Below are 26,616 nucleotides of genomic sequence, written 5' to 3'. Positions count from 1 at the left end.
CCACCTCACCCCTATCAGATTGGCTAACATGACAAAAAAAAAAGGAAAATAATAAATGTTGGAGAAGCTATGGAAAAATTGGAACACTAATGCATTGTTGATGGAGCTTTGAACTGATTCAACCATTCTGGAGAGCAATTTGGAACTATGCCCCAATGGCTATGGGACTGTTCATAACCTTTGACCCAGTGGTACCACTGCTAGGTCTGTATCCCAAAGAGACCACAGAAAAGGGAAAGGGAAGCGCATGTGCAAAAATATTTATAGCAGTTCTCTTTGTAGTGGCAAGGAATTGGAAATCATGGGAATGCCCATCAATAGGGGAATGGCTAAACAAGTTGTGGTATATGAATGTAATGGAATATTATTGTGCTGTAAAGAAACGATGAGCAGGAGGAGTTCAGAGAAACCTGGAAAGACTTACGTGAACTGATGCTGACTGAGAGGAGCAGAACCAGGAAAATATTGTACACAGTAACAGCAACATTGTGTGATGAACAATGGGGATAGTCTTGGCTCTTCTCAACAGTGCAACAATCCAAAACATCTTCAAAAAACTCATGACAGAAAATGTTCTCAACATCCAGAAAAAAAAAAAGAACTGTGAACTATGAATGCAGATGGAACCATACTGTTTCTACTTTTGGACTGGGTTTTTTTCCCTTCTTTTTTGAGGTTCTTCCCTTGTAATCTGATTCTTCTTTCACAAGATGACTAATGTAGAAATATGCTTAATGTGAATGTAGATATACAACCTATATCAGACTGTTTTCTGTCTTAGGGAGGAGGGCGGGCAGGAAGGGGAGGAGAAAAAATTTTTGGAACTAAAAATCCTGTGAAAACAAATGTTGAAAACTATCTTTACATGTAACTGGAAAATAATAAAACACTTAAAAAAATATTCTGAGAAGGTGTCCATAAGCTTCACTGGGCTGATAAAAGGGCCGATGACACAGAAAAAAGGTTGAGTCCCTGCCACAGAGCTTGAGACAGTGAGATTAAATATGGGAAGGAATCAAGTTGCAGACTGAGAAATGACCAATAAAGGAGGTAAAACATGTGTGTAACCCTCTTACATGTTGGAGGGCATCCCTATAATCCTGTTACATATTAAATACTTGATACCTCACATTAATATTTCACAGAGAAACCTCAGCTGGTAATGTAGGTTTCATGCCTTAATTCAATATCACTTTTAAGTTACCACATCTACTTGATTTTTTTCCCCTAGGTGATCACAAATTTTATTTCTAGTTATGAAGTTTTCTTTCTGTTTCTTTGGCTCTTTAGCTTTACAGTAGTCCTTAATTTTGGTACCTCTAAATTTCAATCTCTACTTTGGGATAGTCAAGGTCCAAAGCATAAGACAGGACTTCCACATTCCTCTTAGATTTAACATTCTCTGAAATCCTTTTTTGGATCTTCCTCATTGACTTACTCATATTCCCTAATCCTTTTGCAACTTCCCTTCTGAACCTCAACCCTCCACCATAGTATCAGGATACAATATAATACAGTCATTGTATATTGAAATAAGTAAGGACCAAGCCTCACAAAAATGGCTGGTTAGCTGGAAGAAGTATAGTTGAACTCCTTTACAACACTTCTTCTTCTTCTTCTTTTTTTTTTTTGGTGAGGCAATTGGGGTTAAGTGACGTGCCCAGGGTCACACAGCTAGGTTAAGTGTCTGAGGTCGGATTTGAACTCTGGTACTTCTGAATCCAGGGCCCCACAACACTTCTAAACAGATAGCAAACACATAAAACATAGTCCTGATTGGGAAATCCAAGGGAAAAATCACAATGAGTAATTTTCCTAGCCCAGGCCATCATAGAGAGATAGAAGGAGAGGTCTATGGACATTTGGGATGGGGTCTAACCAAGCACAACCATGAAGAAATTTCGAGCACAATGCACCAGGAGAAACTACACATGAAGACAAGAAAAGTTTCCAAATCCAACAAAGAAGGACCTGTAAAAATAATTTTAACTTAACTTGGGCCTAATCTGTGGGCTTTTGGCTGGCTATCTGACTGCTTTTGATTTAGTGTAGGCCATTTAAAAATTCCAACAACTGCTTCTCTATTTATGAGAATAAATGTAAGAGATAAGGGTAAAGAAATAGTAAGGATAGGACCTGAAACCTTTTTAAACTTTCTCTCCTGTCGCCTCAAATCTCTCACCTGAGAGTGCCGCTGCTGTCTGCACTCCCCTTGCTCAGTCTCCTTCCTCTCAGTCAGTCCCCCTTGACTTTCACTGCTCTGGTCCTCTCTCTGTAGTGTCCTCTAAATGCCAGCCCAAAAGCCCCCTTTCTTTCTGTACGGTCACCCTGGCATCTCCTTCCTCTGTAGCATCTCAGTAGCCTTCCCCCTTTCACTGTGTCAACCTCCCAGCATCTCTGCCCCCCAGGCTATATATCCTTTATCTTCATCCTCATGAAACTGGGGCTGACTATGCCTACACATGCACTCCAGGAGCTGGGGGCTGGGCGAAGCAAGCTCCAGCTTCCCTCGGGCCTCCAGTGCGCCTTGCCACTGCACAGCTCGGTCTGCACCGCACCAGGCCCAGGCTGGGGTTTTCGTCTGCGCAGCTTAGCCAGGCGCAGAGGCCCCTGCAGCTGAAATGGAGGGGGAGGGGTGCCAGCCCATCTCACACAGAGAAAAACCCCAAGAGCCTAATTTTAGCTGCCTACAGACCCAACCTTCTGGAGGGCACAAGAGTAGATGCCAAGTAAGAGCCCTGTTGCTCCCTACCCAGGATAACTGAGAAAGGGTCCTACACCTAGGTGTGGTGTTTCAAAATGAGAAGAAGCTACAGACACTGGACTGTGTACTAAGCAACAAGCAAGTTTAGAAGCAAGAAGCATCTGCATGGTACTGACCCCAGGAGCAGAGTAGTTCTCAGGTCCATCCTATAGCCTAGTCTGGATCCTGAACAGGAAACTCAGACCAAAAAGGAGCCTGCAGTTCTATCTACAGAGTTTTCCAGCTGATTGACCATGACCGAGTCTAACAACAGTCTACTGGAACTCATACCACAAGCCCACGGATGAGATGCTCAGGTCGAAAGTCAGAAATTTATAGAGCAGACTTCTGATTCACATTAGCAACAAGATGGAAGCCAAATACTTTCTCTGATCCTTATGACATCTCAAACCTCTCCAAAATAGAAATTGGCACAGGAGATAATATAATTTCTCTTATCTCTACATTCCAGAACACCAAGAACCCTAAACAGGTAACAATTCATTGTAATAACAACAGAGGAGACTGATCTCAAGACTCTGATGAACTCATTCAGTATCCCTTCTTCCACCACAGTCTGGGAGGGTTGCACAAGCCAACCCATAGGCTTTCAATGGAATTTAACTCTATTCTACACACACACACACACACACACACACACACACACCACATATACATATGACACAGACAATCAAAAGGCAAAGGCTTACTTGTTTCAGGTATAGGAGGATAGCAATGTTCTATTCTGCAATGGAGTTTAGCCAGAAACCTGAAGAACAGAGGAAACTGGGCCAGAATACATGTGTTGGGCTATGTGACTCACTACTAAGCTTGAGGAAGAGGGCTTAGCATCCATATGGGGTCAGTTGTGTACTCTACAAAGTCACTTAGAGCAGAAACTAAGGCCAGTAAAATGTGAATTGCCCAATGTGATTAGAGGCTGAGACAGCTTTGAGGTCCAGCCCCCAGGAAATCAGTCATAAAAGGAAAAGGAATCAGAAAGTAATCAAAACGAGAACATAAAGGAAAAGAAAAACTGAATTTACCAAAGATATCAGAAGAAAGAAAACTCAGGAACTTACAGAGGTCAGACCAGGATGGCAGAAATTATACTTTTTCCTTCATCAAACAATTTTTTTTAGGCACTAAAACCTTAAAGATCCTGAACCTCAGCTTTCTCTGAAACTCTGGACTACCTCAACACTCAGTGCCCCAAGAAAGCAACAGGAAGCCTAGCCTTAACATCAAGTCTGAAGTCAGGAAGCAGGCTGGAAGAATGAACAAACAAAAAAAGAATCCCATCATTAAAAGCTAGTGACATGGACACTCGATACACCTAGATGAAGGGAATGAATCCAAAGCATCTATCCACAAGCAAAGAAGAAGGAAGGAAGGAAGGAAGAGAAAGAGAGAGAGGGAAGGAGGAAGGGAGGAAGGAAATAATACTTCAAGAACAAATAGAATCTAGAATAACTGCAAGAGATGAAGCAAGAAGTTTTATTTTTGTTTTTAAAGATCTAAAAAAATTTATAAATGATATGAGACTACTGGAGAAAAAAATGGAAAATAAATGAAAGCAACAGAAGACATAATTTGAAAAGAATTAACAGCTTGGCACAAAAAATATAAAACCTTACCCAAGAAAGATTCCTTGAAAATTATAATGGGCCAAATGAAGTAAGTGACTCCATGAGATAATATGATACATGAAAACAAAGTTGAAAGACTAAAAAGTAGAAGAAAATGCCAGATATCTCATAGGAAAAATAATCCACCAGAAAACATGAAGTAGAGATAATTTAAGGATCACTGGACTGCCTGAAAGCCATACCAAAAAAGAGAGAAAAGCCTATATATAATATTTTAAGAATTTATAAATGGAAACTTCCTAGATCTCATAGAACCATAGGGTAAAGTAGAACTTGAAAGAATATATCTGTCCCTTCCTGAAATAAATCTCCAAATGAAAACTCCCAGGAACACGAGCCTCCTGGTCAAAGAAAATATACTTCAACTAGTCATAAAGAAAGAATTTTAGTAGTGAGTGGCCACCACTCTAACTGAGCTGAGAGTTTATAATATGCTATTCCAGAAGTCAAAGGATATATATGTAAAACCAAGAATAACCTATGAAGCAAAACTGAGTATAATCCTGTTGGGAAAGGGGATTATGGCTCTTTAATGAAATGGGGGATTTCTAAGCATTTCCAATGAAAAGACAGGAGTTGAAAAGAAACCTTGAAATACAAACACAAGAGTCAAAAGAAACACAAAAAGGTAAACATAAGCTAACACTTATAAGGGACTAATCAAGGATGTGAGAATCAGAGCACCACCACCCTTCTGAGAAAGACATTGTAAGAACCAGGGCAGCGCCACCCTGAGGAAAAAGCATGTGATCAGCATCTGAGCAGTTACATCTCTTCATAGAAACACCTGTAAGTCATGTCAATCACTGCTACCAGCCAATTAGCTTGGAGCTGTGTGTGTAGGGACCATGCCTGTGCAGCCCCCAGAAGCTTCCACTCTAGGGAACAAGAATCTGGCTTTTCCATTTGGAGGTCACGAGAGGAGCAGCTGCAGGTGCAGGGAGCTAGGGTCTTTTCTTTCTTTCTCCACGTGTTCTTTTACTAACCTCCAATATACTTTAATAAATACTTAATGCCCAAAGATTGGTGCTATACATTTCTAATTTAAAGTGACCACTCATTAGATTTTTAGACATCACAGTTAGAATTTTTTAAATTTTTATTTATTTTTATCTATTTATCTATTTACTTATTTATTTTACAGGGCAATGAGGGTTAAGTGACTTCCCCAGGGTCACACAGCTAGTGTCAAGTGTCTGAGGCCGTATTTGAACTCAGGCACTCCTGAATCCAGGGCTGGTGCTTTATCCACTGCGCCACCTAGCTGCCCCCCACAGTTAGAATTTTTAAACTTCACAAGGATAAAATGTTTACATTCTATCATCTATCAGATGATAAAAGTGCCCCTTCAGAAAACTCTATCAGGGGTCATAGAGAGTCTAATTAGATAAAAGGCCTGGTAGTGTTATGATGTTTTGTGTTTTGATGATCTTAAAAGACAAATGGAAAAGTAAATGAAGAAGAATACACTAGGGGGAAGGGAAAGGATGAGGAAAATTATCTCACATAATTGGCATAAACAATTAGAAGTCTTATACAAACAAGAAGAAAGCAGGTGGGGCAGTGAGAACTTCAATAAATTCATCTGAACTTGTCAAAAGAAGAAAAATACATACACAAATAGAGAAATGCATTTCATTTTAATGGGGAAAAGGAGGGAAAGGGGAGAAGGGAGAGGAATGGAATAAGGAAGGTAGATTATGGGGAAGGAACAGTCCTAAGCAAATAAGGGTGTACACTATCGTATTGTCATACATTTTGAAAGGAATGATATCAGAGAAACGTGGAAAGACTTGTATGAATTGCTGATGAGTGAGGTGAGCAAAATCAGCACCACAATTTATGTGGTAATAGCAATATTGTAAAGAAAACTGTTTTGAAAGAATTAGAAACTCTAGTAAACAGAATGAAGAACCATGTTGCCCAAAGATGCATAACAAAACATACTACCCACTTCCTGATAGAGAAGTGATATACTCAGTACAGCCTGAAACATACCTTTTTGGACACGGACAGTGTGAGAATTTGTTTTGTTTAGCTATACCTGTTTATAACAGGGACCTTGTTTTTCTTTCTCAATAGATATGTATGTGTTTATGTTGGGGATGGGAGCAAATTGGGAGGAAGGGAAGATGGATTTTGTTGATTGAAAAAAATGTAATTAAAAATAAAGGGCTGAGCTCACTTTCCAGGTCCCCTTGCTGGAAGCCACCAGCTATAACTCTGAAACAACCCTCTTTTGCCAATAGCAAAATCAACTCTCTCCCTCCTTGGACCTGACCCACCCAAATCCTTGATAACCTGTCAAATATACTTAGCTGAATAGCATCAATTTGATTTGTAGAGGTTACCTCATAATATATATGGTATAGAATGGGAGGGAGGCTAGAGATTCATTAGGACAATTCTATCTTTGACAGTTCTCACATCCAGCAGTTATGACTGTCAAAGTAGCAGAGATAGAGTAGCAGACATCAGCCTAAACAGCTCTCTAAAGAACTTCATAATTCTCTTTTTCCCTTGCCTAATATCCCTTTATTGACAAGGAGTGCAATTAAGAAAAGTAACAGGCTCTATCACATTATACAACAAGCAGGATTATTTAAACAGATTGCATTTGCCACTGTCTTCAAATCATTAAAATAATAGTTATTGGAATCAGCATAGAAAGTACTCAGGAAGAGACAGATCATCAGTTGTGTAGCTGGATGGAAATTAAGAAACCAGGCTCTGAATTCATCAAGTATATTCTTTCTAAGTTATTGGATTTCAAAGGCAACAAAAGAGCAATATCCAATACCCCTCCTCTTATTTTCTTACGGCACTTAAGAATCAAATGAATCAGTACTGTAGGATTTCCACACAATTTACCACTACCACTGAAAAGAAATAATAACAATAGCCAACAAACAGTACTTGGAAGTTCATGATGTACTGAGGACTCTGCACTTTTGACATTATCTAACTTCATCTTGACAATAACTTTCTAAATAGTTAGAGGGATCTGTTTCTAGGCTACATGGCAAAGAATATAGTTTTGTTGTTGTTCAGTTGTTTCAGTTGTGTCCAGCTCTGGGGTTTTCTTGGAAAAGATACTGGAGTGGTTTGCCATTTCATTCTCCAGCTCATTTTACAGATAAGGAAACTGAGTCAAATGGGGTTAAGTGACTTGCTCAGGGTCACACAGATAGGAAGTGTCTGAGGCCAGATTGAACTCAGGAAGAGGAACATTCCTGACTCTAGAGCTGTCACACTGTGCCACTTAGCAACCCTAAAAGACACATAGAGTGGGCCTTGAAACCAGGAAGGCCTGGATTCAAGTCTCACCTCTGATGTTCACTGTTTGTGTAGCCATGGGTAAGTTACTAAACATTTCAGTGTTCTAGGCAACCTTCTAAGATGAGAAAGTTTCAGAGAAGTTGACAACCTACACTGGTAGAGGGAGTTTGCTATATCAGTGAAATCTCAGGTCTAATGTCTATTCCTATCCTTATTACAATATTGTCTCAAGAAAGGATGATACTCATGTAGTACAGGTAACCTTCTAGGTAACTATTTTCTATCTTCAGGTCTGCTTGCTTTCTGTTCCAGGAAACACCATGCCCCACCAGGATAAGCTGATTACCTGAAATCACATAGTCATACTGTTTTGGGTACTCAATACCTTCTCAATTCCATTAGCTTCCTCTTCCCTCTAATTGGAGGACTGGAGGATGAAGCACTAAACTCCTCTCACAGCCTCTCTTTAGAGAGAATTGGGATCTGAACTTTCCAGGTAATTCCATTTTTCATAAGGAGTTCTGCTTAATTTTTGACACTGTGGAATATCATACCCCTTGTTGGACCCCCTCCCCTCCCCTCCTGTCAGCTTTCTTCTGTGAGTTGTCTTCCTCCATTGGATTGTAAGTTCAACAAGGGCAGGAACTTTTTTTCTTATTTGTATCCCCAGCTTAGCACAGTATCTGGAACATCAAGAAATGTTTATTGAATTGAATTGAACAAAGTTATACAGGGACATTGCATAGCTTCCCACCAGTGAGTTCTGACTGATATGAGAATGATGCAAGATAGGGACCTACTCTCCTTTTGTATTATTCTTGCCTCCTAAAAACTTGACCAAGAATCAGAATTCCATCACTCTATATTTTCAAGGAAGTCCTGATTACTAACAACATATTCAGATAAGGTAAAAACACAAATCTTACTGTCTTTTCACCCTCAGACACCAAAAAGTGGTGTCTCCACTCATGTGACCACCTATTCAGGAACTGACAGCCACTACAAGTTCATCCTAATTATATCACAAGTCCCGAGGATTTCACCCCTATCCATTACTTTCCAATCCAAAGTATTCCTTCCTGGTCACCACTTCCCTATTTATATCTTCTCCCCTATGAAAATATAAGCTCCTTGATGACAGAGACTATTTTTGTTTTGTATTTGTGTTTCCAGTGCTTAGCCCAGTGTTTCATCTGAGTCCATCTAAGTCCAGATACTACAAACTTAGTTTGCTCCTTCACTCCCTTGATCTCCAACACATTAATTGGAAATTTGTTTTTTGAAGCTCACATGAATCACGTATGATGCTACATGATGACCCTAATAAGATAATTTTCTCCATTTGACTTATTGCACCCTTGCAGAGTTGCTTCTAGAAAATTTCCTTACCTACTTATATTATAACCCACATGTAGGTATTCCTCAATGTGAGTACAAATAGACCTCCAACTTTCATAAAAGGTCTTAAGGTACAATATGACATGAAGTATGGGACAAAATTTACTTCATCCCATAGAAAATGAAAAATGTACAAAGGACCTACAGATCCCCATGAAGAAATTCAGAACCTACTGGGGGAAAGGCACTATGGGAAAATCAAAGAAAAAGTCCTAAAGAACTAAGACAGACCAATCAACTCACTTTAATAGACGATAGCAAATAACAGCTGACTCCCAGTCAACTAATTATAAAGAAGAAGCCCCAGTTTCTGAACCTAGTTAGTACTCCAACAGTGGGCATAATAACCATTCACATTAAGATTGCCCTTAAATTTCTCCAAACAAAGATTCATGCCATGTAAGTTTATCAAGTTGATTGGGGATCTCATCAACTTATCAGATGCTTAAATAATTTGTCTTGTCCACATATACACATACATATGCAGTGCAAATGATGAAGAAAAATATGTGATTCTAGATGGCATTTTCCATGGCATTTTAATATAAGTTCAAACTTGGTTTAGGGTTTGTTTTTTTTCATGAATATACATGTGTGTGTTGAAATTTTCATCATGAACAGTCTCCAAATGTATGGCTGTCTGGGAACTAACATGATATACACGATCAGGAGATCTAAGGGATATGAACAAACAGTCCTCAAAAAAATTAAAAACTATAAAAATCACTAATAATAAGAGAAATACACATCAAAACCACTCTCAGGTTTTACTTTACATCCAGAAAATTGACAAAAATGCCAAAGGGTGGGGACAACTAATGCTTTTTTTTTGAAGGTGTACTAATATACTATTGGCAGAGCTGTAGAGTGGTACAACAATGCCAGAAAGCAGTTTGGAATTATGTGACAAAAGTATCTAAAATACCCATACCCTTAGACCGAGAAATTCCAATGCTAGACATATATCCCAAAAAGGTAGCAGTTGGAAAGAAAGGTTCCATAGCCTACCAAAATTTTTATAGCAGCAAAGAATTGAAAGGAAAGTAAAAATTCACTGATGGGAAAGTTGCTAGACAAATCATGATACATGAATTTAATAGAATTTTATTGCATTATCAGAACTTAAAGATATGAATAATACAGAGGAGCATGGAAAGACATACACTAATATGAAGTAAGTAAAACCAGGAAAACAATATACAACAATATCAATGTAAATAGAAAATTTAAAAAATGGAAAGTAAATGCTGTGTGATTATAATAACTAAGCTTAGCCCTGAAGAAGAGATATAAGAATGAATCCTCTCTCCCTTCTTTACAGGGGTGAGGGACTGGGGTGTAGGACATTGCATCAATTGTTGATGTGTTCGTTAGTTTTGCCAAATGGCTTTTCTTCTTTCTTTTCTTATTATTTGTTATAAGGATTGGCAACATGGTGAGGGGAGTTTATTGAGAGAGAAAGGGTATATTGGGTAATGAACGTCATGTAAAAACAAAAGATATTAATACATTTTTTCACATAAGACTGCCATCAGTAGGTATTAATGGTTCTATAAGTCTGTTCCTTTGGAAAATGTTCCAATTTAATTATTCATAGTGCTATAGGGACTGTGAAATAAAAATTGGGAATGGTTATATACATAAATGAAGGAAATATTGCTTTGAGGGTGACTACGTAGAGCTAGTGATCATAGTACAAAGCTTAGGTTAACACTACTACTTGTGTTAGAATAATAAAGTATTCATAGGATTATAAAATGTAGAGCTTCAGAGGAAAGAACTTTAGAGAATGGTTAGTCCAGTTATCTCATTTTATGGACAAAGAAACTGAAGTCCCAAGAGGGAAGGTGGCTTGCCCAAGGTTATGAACCTAGGAATAAAATTGAGTCAGAATTTTAACCCAGGTTGTCTGACTCTAAATCCAGGTCTTATTCAAATCTGGTGTTTTTTCCATTACACTTTACCATCACTGTTATAACTAAATGATAGGTCATACACTGTTGACCGAGCTTTTTTGTGCTTTATAGCTCCCTTTTAAAAAGCCACATGTCTCATAAACTAACAGATATGTAACTGTATTTTTTAAAAGCCCTTAGCACAGTGCCTGGCTTATAGTAGGTGCTTAATAAATGTTTATTCCCTTCTCCTTGCCTTACTGTACAATAGGCTCTGTCAGATGATAGATCAGTCAACAAGGTTTTTGAGCTTACCGAATGCTACGTGCATAGGAAACCTTGACATATGGTTGCTTCTGCAATTTAATCATTGACATTTATTTTATAGTCAGGCAATGTTTAAGTGCCTGTTTAAGCTGAAAGCAAAACTTAGAGTCCTAATTAGCCAAAAATAGTGATTTATGTTCCCAAAATGAATTCCTGTGATTGGAATCAGGCACTGGTCTGGAAGCATCTCTACTCAATAATAGCCTGATATGGAGTGCATAAAATCCTATTTACCTAACATTCTATAAGCAGTGGGCCAGTACATTTCTTCTGTATTAAATAGTCACTGGATCAGGAAAATTATATTCTCTTTTGTTTATAGCCTAGGAAATATCTAGGTCTGCAATCAACCCTTCAGTAAATCTCTCATGTCTTCTTTTTTGTGCAGTGAGTTAAAAATGAACAAAATGATAGTGGGTGTCAGTCAAAAATGTAAATTCTCACTTTATTTGTATTGAAACTTGATTATTAATTCAGAACCTTATGAACAGTCAAGTCAATCTGAATTATATATTATTTTCTTTTAGTCTAATATCTGTCTTTTCACAAATGATGCTTGATACAATGTCAAAAATGAAAGGGTTGCTCAAATGAAAATGGATAATATATTCTGTATCTCATTTGTGTCTTTATATGTTAAAGGACAGACTAATACAAGCCAGTGTTTATGTAATAGGCATGATGCAGACTATATATTTCTTTGTCTTGAAAAGATAGGGAAATGCCTTTTTTGCATATTACATTTCTGAAGATTTGATATAATTCAGAATATGAATTCCCTATTTAGAATATTATCAAAATTAAAACCTTCCTAAAAGTGTTCAAAAGGAATGTCTCAAGGAAAATATTTATTAAAAAAAAAAAAAGGTCAAGGAATCAGGAAATCTGGAAACCAGGTATCTTATTAACTACTTATTTTAACAGTACTTTCTGAATTTACTCTGAATTTACTCTTTCTGAATTACTGAATTTCTGAATATACTCAAGATACAGAGAACATGGTTGGGGAGAGGTGGAGGTGGAACCACGACAGTCTTTCATGGATACATACAATGAAAAATTCAGACAGCATTTTAACTCACTACATTCATCTCTCTGTTGAGACACCAGCATAAATCTGGCTTTAAAGAATAGAAGATTGCAAAAGAGGAAGGCTCTTCTCTCTTTTTTACCAGTTCATATTATTTATGAATTCAAATATTTAGGTATCTTTACCATATAGGTAATGCAGTGGATAGAAAACTGCACCTGGATCTGGCCTCAGAAATGACACCTAGACAAGTTATTTAACCTCTTTCTGATGCAGCTTCTTAATTTGTAAACTGAGGATAATAATAGCATCTACCTTCCAGGATTGTTGTGAGGATTATATGAGATATTTGTAAAGTGCTTTGCAAACCTAAAAGTGTTATATAAAGGCTAGTTATTATTATTAATACTATAAATAATATACATCACAGCAGGAGAACAGTGGGTTACAGCATGTTCCTCTTTAAATATATGTTTGATAAGGAGAGAGAAGGGTCAGTTTTCATCCATCTATTCACCAAAATTCCTTCTTGCCTCTTTCAGAGACAGAATTCTGGGCTACACATATTGTTGTTCTGACCCATGAAAAGAGTGGATTGATTCTTCTCTCTTCTTTGGTATGATTCAAATAGAGAGAGGGGAAGGGAAGGATATTATCTAAAGCATCTATTTTACTGAAATATTCCAAGGCAGCTCTATTTCTATTCTGGAAATAGAAATACATTACTCAAGATGCCTAAAATTCCACATCTAAGCACCTAGGTAACTCATTATCTATAAGAAATTAAGTTTCAAATTGCCTTGATGGAATTTGTTCTTTAAAATAAAAGAATAAAATAATGGTGAATTCTCCCCCCCCCCCCCAGGATGGTTCAATGGATAGGAAAGGGATATATTCGGAAATGAAAGTGGCGAGAAACAAAATATATCAATAAAAATTTTAATTAAAAATAACACACATAAAACCTAAATACCCGGGGTGTAATTTATATATCAGCAAATGGTAGACTTACAACCTTTGATGACAGATGTTATCTGAAATGACTAACAACCGATGGGAACAACCAAATTAAGAAAGTATGTACCCAAATCATCTCAATGTACTGAAAGAATTGTCTCTTCACAATTCAGAAACTTCTCCATTAAGTCTTGCTATAACATTTGTCCAAAGAGACAACAGGACAATTAAAAGTTTCCTGTGAGAACAGTAACAAGATCTTAGAGCTGTGGTCTTTGAAGTCTCAAATGCTTCCCTGGAACTACCACATTCTGCTCCCCCCCACCCCCATGGGAAGATTTCAAAAGCAAATTCCCTTTTGTTTCCTCTCTCTTTTATCCTATCAGGGAGAGACGAGCACTGATAGAGCCGATCGATGATTCATTAAGTGAAATGCAGTCTGGTGCTTCCAATATAAATGACATTTGAAAAAGATTTATGTCCATTTTATTAATTCATTGCCAGCAATAAATAGCGATTGATGATGCCAATAATGCTTTTATCTATCATACTGTTAAAACTAAGATACTGGCTGTACAAAAAGAAACAAAGTGTCCAGGTCTTTTTTCTTTCATGTACATTCTCCCACCATCAACTGATATTGGCTACATTCTAGAAGGAACAACAGGAGGATGTATACATGTTTTACACATAATTGCCTTTCCTTTCATCAGATCATCTCTGTTTCCCAGATGTGATTGTTGAGCTGATTTCAGTGATCTATGGAAAATGAAGGTGAATAGAAGAGAACAGGACTAGAGAAAGGCAAGTATCCTAATATTTGAAAAAAATAGAATAGTGTTATTAATTTATAAGACAATGAGGTTGAGTTCCATTTTTGTCTAAATCCTGGGACTTTTTAGAAGAATGGTTGGAGCATACATAGTAAAAGAAATGATGGTCACAAAAAGTCAACATACCTTCATTTAAAACAAGTCATGCTAGACTAAACTCATTTCCTATTTTGATAGTGTCACTAGACTGGAAAATCAGAGTTATGTTGGAGATATACATGGATTTCACCAAAGCATTTGACAAAGCCTCTTTTACTCTCCTAATAGTTGGAATTCAGCCATGTGAACTAGACAAAAGTAGAGTTACATGGCTTTGTAACTGCATTATTGCACTAACCTCCTAACTGCTCTGTTTTAAGTCTCTCCTTTCCCTAGGCTATCTTCCACCCAGCTATCCAAGGGATTTTCCTAAAGTGCAGATTTCATCATGTCACTCACCTACTCAATAAACTCTAGTGGCTTTCTATTGCTTCTAGGTTAAAATAGAAACTCTTCTGCTGAGCTTTTAAAGCCCTTTACAACTTACTCTGGCCTCATCATATATTACTTATTCCCCCTCCCACACATCTAGGCAAACTGGTCCGCCTCTCTCTTCCTCACACATCAACGTGCCAGCTCCAATCCTTTACAATGAATGTACCCCATGCTAAGAATGTACTCCCTCCTCACCTCTGCCTTATAAAATCTCCTCTATCCTCAAGATGTAATTCAAGCCAGAAACTGTTTAGATTGTACCCACCACCCCAATTCCAACCATTACACCCATGCATTAAGCAGTCATTCTAATCAGTTAGATTAAACCTCACTCATCAGGCCCACAATTTATTTAGGAGATGAAATGGCATATTGCTCAAAATATGAAAATTGTAATAACAATAGCTAACATTTATATTGTACTTACTATGTACCAAACATTGTGCTAAGTGCTTCACAAATATTTCATTTGATCCTCACATCTTCTTACATGAAGCTTGTCCCCATTTCTTTAATTTCTTGTGACCCCTTTCTTTAATTACCTTGTAGTTTTCTACCTTGTGTTTATTTTTATTCATTTTTTATTTGTTCTGTACACACTTACATGTGTACTTATTGTCTCTACATTAGTATATATAACTCCTTAAGAGTATGGATTGTTTCATTCTTTGTCCTACAGTCTGTGGAAAAGGTTCAGACTACTTCTTCACAGGACAGAGAAAATAACTTTGGACGCTGAGGTTTATAGTCCTGGTAAACTGGGACTCTATAGCCGACTAAACTGGTAGACTGAGTTTCAAGCAGAATGGGAAGATGTTAAATTGCTGTGCTAGGGGTGGAGGTGTGGGCAGGAGGCAGAAGCAAAGACACAAAGAGGAGTCAATGGCAGAGGATAAGGAGAATAATCGAGTGTACCCAAGACCTACCGAGGATGCTAGGGGTCTTTATCCACTGGGACAATTAGGACACATGGTGACCAGAGAGTGGAACATGTCTGATCACTAATGAACTTTACTATGGTTAAGAATACAGGCAGTTGAGAAAGTACCTCCTTCTTTCTTTCCCTACCCTCTCCCCACCACTTTTGTCTTAAGAATAGATATTCATATCCCAAATTATGTTTCTTTTAAGATATTTATTTGCTGTTTTCTGTAGAACTTTAGAGGCAGCCATCTAGAACAAGATAAGATCAATTTTAATTGCTCTCAGATTGTATATGAAATATCTGTAATTGCATACCAAGAATACAAATGAAGATGCCAGTAGCTAGGTTGAATTCAAGTAAACTAGGACAGTATAGTTAGGGAAATCCTCTAACTTGGAGTTCCTGAGCTATTATGATTTTATTTAAACTTTTGTCTTATGGGCTCTCTAAAATAGCAGTGGAGTGGGTATACATGGACCTGAAGGGACTGACCCTTTAAAAGAAAAAACAAACAAACTTCAGGCTCCTGTTTGTAGTCAGGCTCAATTGCTTTAAATACAGCTTCATTAAGGAGACATTAGCCTCCAACATGAAAGGGAAGGAGCAGGGAAGAGAGGGCAGTGACCAAAGGGAAGGTTATGTCCATTAGTAAGCCCAGCAAGAGGAGATAGGCATGAAATGGGAACATCAACTCCTCTACTTTTCGTTGAGAGGACGGAAAGCCTTCCTTGGTGGAAACAACCCTGCATAATGCCATTTCTGGTTACTTTTTTATTCATATCCCTGGATATGACAATAAATCTTAATAAATCTAGTTGATTGATTGCAATTGGTTAAATGACCAGACCCAAAGGAGGACCATTAACATTCAGTGCCAGTTTGGAGGATGGCTTATGAAGGAGTGTTCCCTGTGTCTCTTCTTGGACCTATACTATTTAGCATATTTCTTAGTGACTTGGATAAAGGTGTAGCTTGCAGCTTATCAAATTTTCAAATCACAAAGTTGGGAGGGGAAGCTAATACAGTGGATGACAGAGTAAGGATCTAAAAACACCTTAAAGGCTAGAACTTGTGACATTTCTGTAAGTCTGGTCTTCTACTTGGGGCCCTTGAATGCTGCCTTTCTTTCTTTCTGGTTTTTTTTTTTTTTTAGTGAGGCAATTGGGGTTAAGTGACTTGCCCAGGGTCACACAGCTAGTAAGTGTTAAGTGTCTGAGGCCAGATTTGAACTCAGGTACTCCTGACTCCAGGGCCGGTGCTCTATCCACTGCGCCATCTAGCTGCCCCGAATGCTGCCTTTCTTAAGCTTAAAGGAAGACAGAATCTCAGCATATCAATTACCCAGCAAGAGAGTGGGATATTTAAATTGTTCACCAGATTATATTCTACTTGAATCACCAGCCCAGTTTCTCTCTGGCTCACCAGTAGCATAGTTTTCCTAAGAGGCAACAGTATTCCTGTTAGCCACCAAAGAACATTCAGCCAGTAACTGTTTAGGTTGCACCCACCTCCCAATCCTCCACCCATTACACCCAAGCATTAGCAGTTATTGTAATCAGTTGGATTGGGCCCACAATTTATTTATGAGATGAAATGGAATATTGCTCAATCTATTCAAATGTTGATATTATTAGTATTAATAGCTAACCTTTACATTCTTGATAGCTAACACGTTCTATGTGTCAGATATTGCGTCAAGTGTTTTACAAATTTCATTTGATTTTCACAATAACCCTAGGAGGTAGGTACTTTTATTATTCATATTTTATAGATAAGGAAATGAGGCAAACAGAAATTTTAACTTGCCTAGGATCTACAAGACAATTATTGCCTGAGGCCAAATTTGAACTCAGATCTTCCTGATTCTAGGTCCAACACTCTATATATTGGGCCATGTAGCTGCCCCTGAACTCTGATATCTAAATCTAGTTCATGAGCCATCACCCATTTTAGCTCCTCTCCCTCAATTCATAGCCTACTTCTTTTACAGGAATCTGATACTTGCTATGATTTAGTCACATTTACATTGAGAAAAGGAAATAAATCAAGCATTCCTGTATGGAAGCATCTGAACAAGTGACTTAAACCTTCTTCCGGTTGCCATCCCACATCTAGGGGTGTGGATGACCTGCTCTTGACCATGTATACCTATGCTTCATGGGAAAGGAAGAAGGGAAGGAGTGTCTATACTCCATTTCAGGATCATCGACTAGAAACAAGGGAAAATAGGTAAGACAGTGAGGGAAGTCAGCTGAGCAGCTCACCAGCCCAATGGGATACACAGTCCTCAGCAGCTCTAGGATCTTCTTTCTTTGTGGTTCTCATTAGCTCTGAATCTCTCCTGCTGTATTGACTTCCAGTCATCTTACTTTCAGGCAGGAGGATGCTGGAGCCAGCTTAAACAAGAACTAATCATTGCATTTTCAGTGTGAGCATTTATACCTCAGAGATCAGCAACCAGGGTTTGACTTACTGTTTTTTTGAGTGTTTTGATTTAAGAAAGGAATGAAGAAAATGATAATAATGCAGATTAAACTTAAAAGTGTGGGATTTAGAATCTCACCTGTAAAATGAAGGGGTTGGACTTGATGACCACATAAAATTATTTCTAATTAAAGATCTATGCTCTGCTGACCCAAAAGATGTTTTCAAGTTTTTGAAGGGCTATAAAATAGGGAATAGACATGTTTTACTTGGTCCCAGTTGGCAGAACTAGGAATGATGGGTGGAAATTGTGGAGAAGCAAATTTAACATCCACATGAAGAAAAACTTTCTAAAAAGTTACCCCTATCAAAAATGGAATATGATGCCTCTAGACTTAGTGTGTGGCTCATGTCAAGGAAACTCTTGTTCAGGTTCATAGAGGGTAACCTAAATGAATTCTAAAGTCTTTCCCAATGATGAGATTATCTTCATTTTCTCCTTTTTATACACAGAGTGGATCTGAAATACTGTGAGATTCTGTGTTGATTAAAATGATGGCTTTAAAAATTCAATTTGAATTTCAATATTTACCTTGGTCATAACAGATATTGGATGAATAGCAGGCAGTATATCCATCAGAGAGAGTGGACCAGTGGAAGACATTTCCATCCAGGAATAGAATACCATACTAAAGACAGATGGATGTGGAAAGAGAGTCATCCAAGGAAGGAGATAGTTTCATGATCTCTTGTACCATAGAAAAATACTGGCTATGGATTTGAGAAACCACTTACAAGCCACAAAGCACCAAGAGTTATGTTACTTCTTTGTCACAGGGGTATCCTGATTGTGTGTCTCACTTTTACTGTGCTCTACATTTAAGACCACACATTCCATGGACCTGTGTGTATATATGGGCGGATTCTATGATGCTTCAAGTTCTTTTTCACCTAACATTTCCTTCTTACCCTGGAATGGACCCTCTGTCATTCCATCCTCCTCCTATTGGTGGGTTTCTTCTAGGCCTCCATTTTGGAAAGGGGCCGAGGCCAGTAATTCTTCATTTCCCTCCAAGCTGGGCTTCTGATTCTTTGGACCATGATGCCACTTTCTCAGCCTACCCTTCCAGGTTTTCAGCTTCCATAGATGTGCTATCTTCTCCAATTAGAACATAAGTTTCTTGAGAGAAGGTACTCTCCTTTTGCTTGTATTTTTGTCTCCCACACTTAGAACATTGCTTGGCACTTAGTAAACACTTAATAAATGCTTATTGCCTGTCTGCTAGGTTTGGGGGAGAATGTTTATTAACAACTATTCTTACTATAACATCAGTAGATAGAGTGAAGGATTAGAGTCAGGAAGATTCATCCTTCTGAGTTCAAATCTGGCCTGACACTTCCTTAGCTATGTGATCCTGGGCAAGTCACTTAACCCTGTCTGCCTCAGTTTTCTCATTTGTAAAATGAGCTAGAGAAGGAAATGGAAAAACACTCCATTATCTTTGCCAAGAAAACCCCAAATGGAGTCATAACAAGTTGGACATGACTAAACAACAACAATAACAAAAGGCAATTAAGTCTACTCCATGATTGTTAATGGGAAGCACAGTGGTAGAGAGTTACCCCAGAATACTGAAAATAATAGCCAGTTTTTGGAGAACCTCAAAACATGAGTGTGAGTGTAAGTTGGGGAACTGTAAAAAGGAGCAAAATGGATAGAATGCTAGACTTGGAATCAGAAAGACAAGTTTAAAAGTTCAGGCACTCCTCTGAGTACCTCAGGCTCTGACATACCCTGGGCAACTCACTTAAACTCTGTGTCAGTTTGCTCATCTGTAAAATGGGGGTAACAATAACACAATCTCCCAGGGTTGTTGTGAGAAAAACATGAGAACATATTTAAAAAGCACTTTGCAAACCTTAAAGAACTATATAAATGCCAACTATTATTACTATTATTATATTTTTAAAAAATTTCTTATGACCCTCAGGGAAAAGTCCATGGAAAGTGTGGGCTTAAACCTAGAGTACCATAATCAAATACAAATTTTTGTTTCCAGGTTCCTTATTTGTTGTTACCATACAGTTGTAATTCTTTGCCCCTTTCCCTTGGAGGATAGGGTGAATTTGGACTGAGGAGATCTTAATCAATTAATCAGTGAATATTTAATGAGCACATATTATAGTTTGGAAGTCGGTAGAGAAAAGGTTTCATGCCAAAGATTATGTGATCCACTGAGCTATGGAGAAGCTGTACCGTTTCATGTGTTTCCTGGAGATTCTGCACCTAGAGCTCATGTTCATTATAGTCTCTTAAAGCTTCTCTGGGGATTTGAAGCCAAACCAACGCAGCCCTTGGGGAGGTAATCCTTACTGAGTCTGCAACTGCTCCAGCTTCCCAGGGGTCCTTTGTACTCCAAAGATCGATTTAAACTAGAGTCACTCCACCCTGGGGCCCACTATAATTAGGTCTAATAGCTCTGCCCTGGCTCTCAGAGAGACATACTTCTTCAATGAGCTGGTGAGGTAACAATGCCCAATACTTACTTGCTCAGTCCCCAGAAGGATAAGCAGTACATAGCTTTTTTGGGTCCAGCTGCTGAAAATCCCCAAACCCCAAAACACTGCTACTTCCTCTAAGAGGAAACAATAACTATTTTGCCTTTATTAAGTGGGTTAAAGTAGATAAAAGTGCAAAGTAATGAGGAAGACAGGGAGAAAGCATCACTTTGCTCTGATCAAAGCTGAGGAAGATGACCTGAATAGAGTTGGGGGCCTTGGCAACTGTGAATGAGAAGAAAAAGAGGCAAGGCAGTGTGGCGTTATGCTGGATGGGGTGTTAGAGGACCTTGGATCACAACCAGTTTCAGTCATTTGATTAACTTGGGCAAAAAATGAAAGGTCTGCCTATGGGTAAGGTCCTTTATAGCTCTAAGTTTATGTTCTTACTCAGGCATGATTTGTGCCCATCTGTAATTCCTGTTCCTGAGGAGGCAGAGGCTGGTGGATCACTTGACCTCAGGAATTCAGGTGGACTAAAAGTGGTTTACTAGGCATCTAGCACACACTAATAGGGTGAGTCTTCTGTATTGATTGGCAGTGGGGATATAAATTGTTCGTCCTTTGTTTTTGAAGAGGACCAATGACCTCACAAAAGTGATGCCTTGACTTGCTTGTGAAATGGATTTAAGTGAGGCAGAGATGTGTAAAGTCTGTCGGCCTCATTCTGTCCTCCAGAGTCAATAAAGTCCAGTGTTTGGGTCCCCGAGAGACTACTGTACTTCCGGGTTGGTTGAGCTAAGGGAGACCTACCCTCAACCACAACAATAACTCCTGTCCCTCCAAAAAAATTAATCTATGTTCCCATGATCCTTCCATGGCTACCGTGGTGGGGATCAAGGGCCAAAGGTCAAGGAGATGGTATCTCTTCGACCTACGAAGAACATGATGAAAGAAGATCATAGCATTGGCTTCTGCGACCACTGCCTGCCCCCCTGCCCACTCATCTTTCATACTTCAGCTTCAGTGGCTACCCATTACCTAAGGAATGGAATTCATAGACTAAGAGTATCATAGAGCTGGAAGGAATCTTTTTTTTTTAACTTTTTTTTTTTTTAGTGAGGCAATTGGGGTTAAGTGACTTGCCCAGGGTCACACAGCTAGTAAGTGATAAGTGTCTGAGGCTGCATTTGAACTCAGGTACTCCTGACTCCAGGGCCAGTGCTCTATCCACTGGGCCACCTAGCTGCCCCGAGCTGGAAGGAATCTTAGGGATCATGTTATAAACCAACTTTATTTTTCAGATGAGGAAGAGGAGGCTATATTCTTTAGCCTGGCTTTCAAGATTCTTCATGCCCAAGTTCTACCTTCTATTTCTAGCCATCTCTCATGCTACTAAAGTTACATCTCATAATGGCTAGAGTCCAGAAGATCGGGACTCAAACACCTACTTGCTGTGTTGACTCTGGGCAAATCATTTACCTCTGCCCCAATTTTCTCTTCTATAAAATGGGGATGATAATTGTATCACCTTTATGACAATTTTGTAAAGTACAAATGAGATGTGTGTAAAATGTGTTGTGGGCCTGAAAGTGTCACATAAATGTAAGATATTATTATTGTTATTGTGATTACTATTCCCTTCCTGGTTCTCGGCCAAAGTGGAATTCTGTCAAATAATCTGGGGCCAGCTGTGGTGAGGGATATATAATTTCAGATAAGGAAACTAAGACAGTGAAAAAAATTATGTCATCAAGGTCCATTTATCATAACTTGGTCTTCCCATTCATTGTCCTGTTCATCACACTAAGCTGGCTTTCTAGTTTCTACTTTTAATAAACACATAAAATGCTGCTGATAGAACAAATGTTTTCTATTTTAGTACTGTGAAATCTGTACTCTTCTGTGTTATAATAACAAAAGCGTGACTTCATCTCAAATCCCTCCTCTTCCATGAAGCATTCATTCATTCATTCATTGGTTCAATCAACAAATATTTACAGAGCATCTACTGTGTGCAATGCACTGTCCTTGATGTTAGAGACAGGAAAAAAAAAGGCCTGGTTCTTGCCTTCAAGGATTTTACAATTTATGAATCTTCCAGCTAGCAGCAATATTTCCCTCTTTTGAAGTAAGGTATACTGAGGTAGCATAATATAATGGAATAAACCTTGGATTAGGACTCAAGAATTTATGCTGTGTCATTACCTTATTTAATAAAGTCTATTGGCTTCCATCACTGCCTGGGTCAAATCTAAAATCCTATTTGGCTTTCAAAACTCTTTATAACTTGCCCTTCCCCATAACTTTCTAGTTTTCTTGTAATTTACTCCCCTCTATGTACTCTGTGATCCAGTGAAACTGGCTTTCTTGCTGTTCCTTGAACATGACACTCTTGCCTGTTCCCCCTGACTGGAATGCTCACCCTCCTTATCTCAGCTTCCTGACTCCCTTGGACCCCTTTAAGCTTCAGCTAAAAATTCCACCTTCTACAAAAAGCCTTTCCTGATCACCCATATTGCTAGTGCCTTATCTCTGTTGAATATCTCCAATTTATCCTATCTCTTCTTTGAACATTTGTTTGCATACTGTTTTCCCCCTTAGATTGTGAGGTAGCCACTTGAGAATGGGGACTCGTTTTTTAGCCTTTCTTTGTATCCACATCGCCTAGCGCATATTAGACAATAAATGCATCTTGACTTGCTAGAGAAAGGAAAGAGAAAATGATTAATAAATTCTGGTTGAATGAATTATAAATGAATGAATAAAACATTTATTAAGTACTTACCTCGTGCAGAGCACCCGGGCCAATCTCTGGCCATAGAAATTAGAAAGTAAGCTCCTTTTTGCTTTCAAGGAATTCACATTCTAAGCCAGAAGACAACACATTTGGAAGGTTTCAGCTTCAAGTTAGATGGAAAGTTTTAACAGTCTTTAAGTTTCTGGGGCCAGATGGATTATAAAGCCTCCTTTTTAATGTCATTTTTTACTGATAAAATCATATCAGTTTCTGAAGCCGAACTATGCGACAGTACAATGGGTGGAGAGAAATTGCAGTGAGGGATATATTAGCTCAATGTAAAGAAAAACTACCTATTAATCCCAGCTGTTGAACAGTAGAAAGGTCTAACTCATAAGATGAGGTCTCCCTATAAATGGAGGCTGGAAGATCGTTTGTTAGGTATATTTGATGCCTTACTATTCAATGGTTCTTTTATTCTGGTTTGTAAAGGACTACATCATGTCATAACTTTTTATATCATCCGTGACATAATCAAGGAATGACCTCATACTAGGTGCCTAATACTTAGCCATTAAATTTAATTTGCCTTCTATGACCCTAAGAGGCAGCCTGGAGTAGTGGATAGAATGCTGCTCTCGGGAAGATTCGGGTTCAAGCCTTTCCTTTGGCACATGCTCTGTGACCTTGGCAAGAAACAAACCCCTCAGTGCTCTGGGCATCTCTTTAAGACCATAAACTGCAGAGGTGTTTCCTCACCCTGGAGCTCCCAGATGGCTGATGAAGAATGCTACGTGTCTCCTGACCAAGAAGTGATAGACTAAATATGTGGAAAGAGACATACTTTTTGGACGTGATCAATGTGGGAGTTTGTTTTGCCAGGCATATTTGTTAGAAAGGTTTTCTTTTTCTTGTCCCCCTCCCCCCCCCCCGGGGCGGCGGGGGGGGGGAGGAGAGAAGAAAATAAAAGCTAGTTCTTGAAAAAAAAATACAACTTAATTGTAAATTACTAATGAAATCTCAGGTTCAGTCTTCATCTATGGCTGTAACTCAGAACTGCAGTAAAGCGATGTTTTAGTTTTCATAAAACATGCTGTGTGCTCTGCAGGAAAAGATTTTTCTAAATTAAAAAAAAAAAAGCGCCGTTTTTCTTCCTTAAAATCCAAGTCTCTAGCCGAGAGGCGCAGGCATCGGAGTTCGTGCAGGTCGCATCTCCACCCACCACCCCCGGAGGCACGATGCAGGAGAAGTCAGAAGGAAAAAGGCGCTGGTGAAGTCTGGGAAGTCACCGCCCAGGCCAGAGTGAGCGAACGTGCAGGGACCGCGAGCGATCACGGCGGCATCTGCACGCACTGGGGCCACCAGCACCACGACGCGCGCGAGCTGCCCCGGCAGCGCGAGGACCCGGGAGCGGGAGGGGAGGGGGAACGGGCGCGGGGGGAGGGGCGGGCCGGGACAGAACGTGGGGGAAGCAGAGGAGCTAGGAGGCAGGAGGAGGACCGCGATTGGAGAAAGCAGGATCCCGGGCGTCCGAGCCTGGGGAGGCGGGGAGAGAAGGGTGGGCTAACGGGTCGGGTGGGAGAAGAGCGGGCTCCAATTGGGGGGAAGAGCGTCGGGGGGCGGGGGGAAGGGTGGGCCCGGGCTCTCGCGCTCCGTTTCCCCTCCCCTTCCCTTCGGGGAGCCAGGGCTGAGTGCCGGGCTTGGGGCGCCCCCTCGCCCCCGGCTGCTGCGCCGTTAGCTTTGGGGCGGGAAGGAACGGCCGGGAAAAGAGGAGGAGGAGGAGGAGGAGGAAGAGAAAGAAGCGGGGGAGGGGGAAGGAGGAGGAGGAGGAGGAGGAGGAGGAGGAGGGAGCAGGAGGAGGGAGCCGGGGCGCCAGAGGGCCGCGCGCTCTCCATCCCCCCCACCCCCCAGCCCCTGCGGCCGCAGCGGGTCCCGGGGCTCCGCCAGCTCCGCGCCGCCGCCGCCCGCACTATGCATGCGGACTGCAGGCCGGGATGGAGAGCCGGGGGATGGTGAGAACCCAGCGCAGCCTGTCGTCGCTTCCCCCGGTCCGGATCCTGGCCCGGGCGGCCGCCTTCTCCCTCTCCCCCTTTCCCTTCTGTTCCTCCCCCTCCTCCTCCTCTTCTCTTTCCACCCCCTTCTTGCTCCTCCTGGTACTTCTGCTGCTGCTGGAAGACACCGGAGCTCAACTAGGTGAGCGGACCCGGGCCGCCCCCTCCCCCCGCAGGGGCTGGGGGAGCCGTGCATGGGGTTGGGAGGGGGGAGTTGGGGGACTCTATCCCTTTTGCAGGGCAGCGTGAGGTTGGATTGAGGTGTTTCCACACACCCCCTCCGGCCCGGGCTGTGGTTCTTCACTGCTGCTCCTGGGAAGACCCGCAGATGTGCCGTCTTGTGGGGGAGACCCGGACGTCATCTTCCCTGGGGAGCGGACAACTTGAAGCCAGTGCTTCTTGTCTTGGAACTTGCTGCTCCGCATCAACTCGGGAGTGGAGGCGGGGGTGGGGGGACTGCAGGGTTAGTTAGGGCAGGGATTCCTAACCTTTTTTTTGTTTTGTTTTCCTGGTCGTGAAGCCCTTTGGCAGTCTGGTGAAGCCTGTGAACTCCCTTCTTCGAATAATGTTTTAAAATGCATAAAATAACTTACCATTCCGAAGGAAACCAATTCTATTGGAATACAGTTATCAAAATGTTTCAACGAAATAAGTTCCCTGGCATTAGGTTAATTAATAGCTCCTGATTTAGGGAGTGGTTGTTGCAAGCTTTAGAGTTGAATATGTCCAGCATTTGGGTAGGAGTGTGTCTAGTTTTGCCTATGGTTGTGTGTACATAAGTGTGATCTCTGTTTATTTAAATCAAGCCTTCATTTCCTCTACCTTCCACCCATCCATTGAAAAAAAAAGGAAAAAAAAATTATTGTAGTAAATAAGCACACTCAGGTAACACAAATTCTTACACTGGCTACATCCAAAAATAGGTGTCTCACTTTTTATCTTGACTCCATCACTTGTCTGTCAGAAGGTGATCCCATGCTGAGCTTTTAAAGTTGAAAATTCTTGGCTTTTTCTTGCTAGTAATGAAGCTAATAATGGCTGGTTAATTAATGATTCAGGGAGAGAAGGAAGGATACTAATCTTTTTCTTTGAGTAAAAAATCTTAAAAGATAAAAGGTTTCAAAAGGAAGGCCAGAAGTCAATTGAGAAAAAAAGAATGAATATTAACTTTTAACTGGTAAAACTCAAATCATGATAACGTTTAAACATTCTGCTTCCTAAATCTAAGGCTATCTATTCTGTATTCCCACATCAAACAGACCAAAAGGAGTAGTTTTCAGTTAACAAGTGGTATTTCCTACCCAAACTATTATTAAGAATGGTGGTCAAGATTACTTTGGTCATATGCTGGTTTTAACCCAAGTTATAGTACTATATTGCTCTAATAAAATT

The 26,616-nt window shown here is 39.9% G+C and overlaps 1 protein-coding gene across 1 annotated transcript in view; it reads left to right on the top strand.

Annotated features, from left to right (window-relative positions):
• Positions 1-24,874: 24,874 nt before the first annotated feature.
• Positions 24,875-26,616, top strand: part of DCBLD2 (discoidin, CUB and LCCL domain containing 2) — an 84,621-nt gene continuing 82,879 nt past the window's right edge. The window contains exon 1 of the mRNA XM_043996961.1: positions 24,875-25,366. Within this exon, the coding sequence (XP_043852896.1) occupies positions 25,168-25,366 (199 nt within the window). The 5' untranslated portion in view covers positions 24,875-25,167. The remainder of the gene's footprint in view (positions 25,367-26,616) is intronic.

The sequence above is a fragment of the Dromiciops gliroides genome, chromosome 3 (genome assembly GCF_019393635.1).
Source record: "Dromiciops gliroides isolate mDroGli1 chromosome 3, mDroGli1.pri, whole genome shotgun sequence".
In the NCBI taxonomy this organism is placed as follows: domain Eukaryota; kingdom Metazoa; phylum Chordata; class Mammalia; order Microbiotheria; family Microbiotheriidae; genus Dromiciops; species Dromiciops gliroides.
This window is presented reverse-complemented; position numbering and strand designations above follow the sequence as displayed.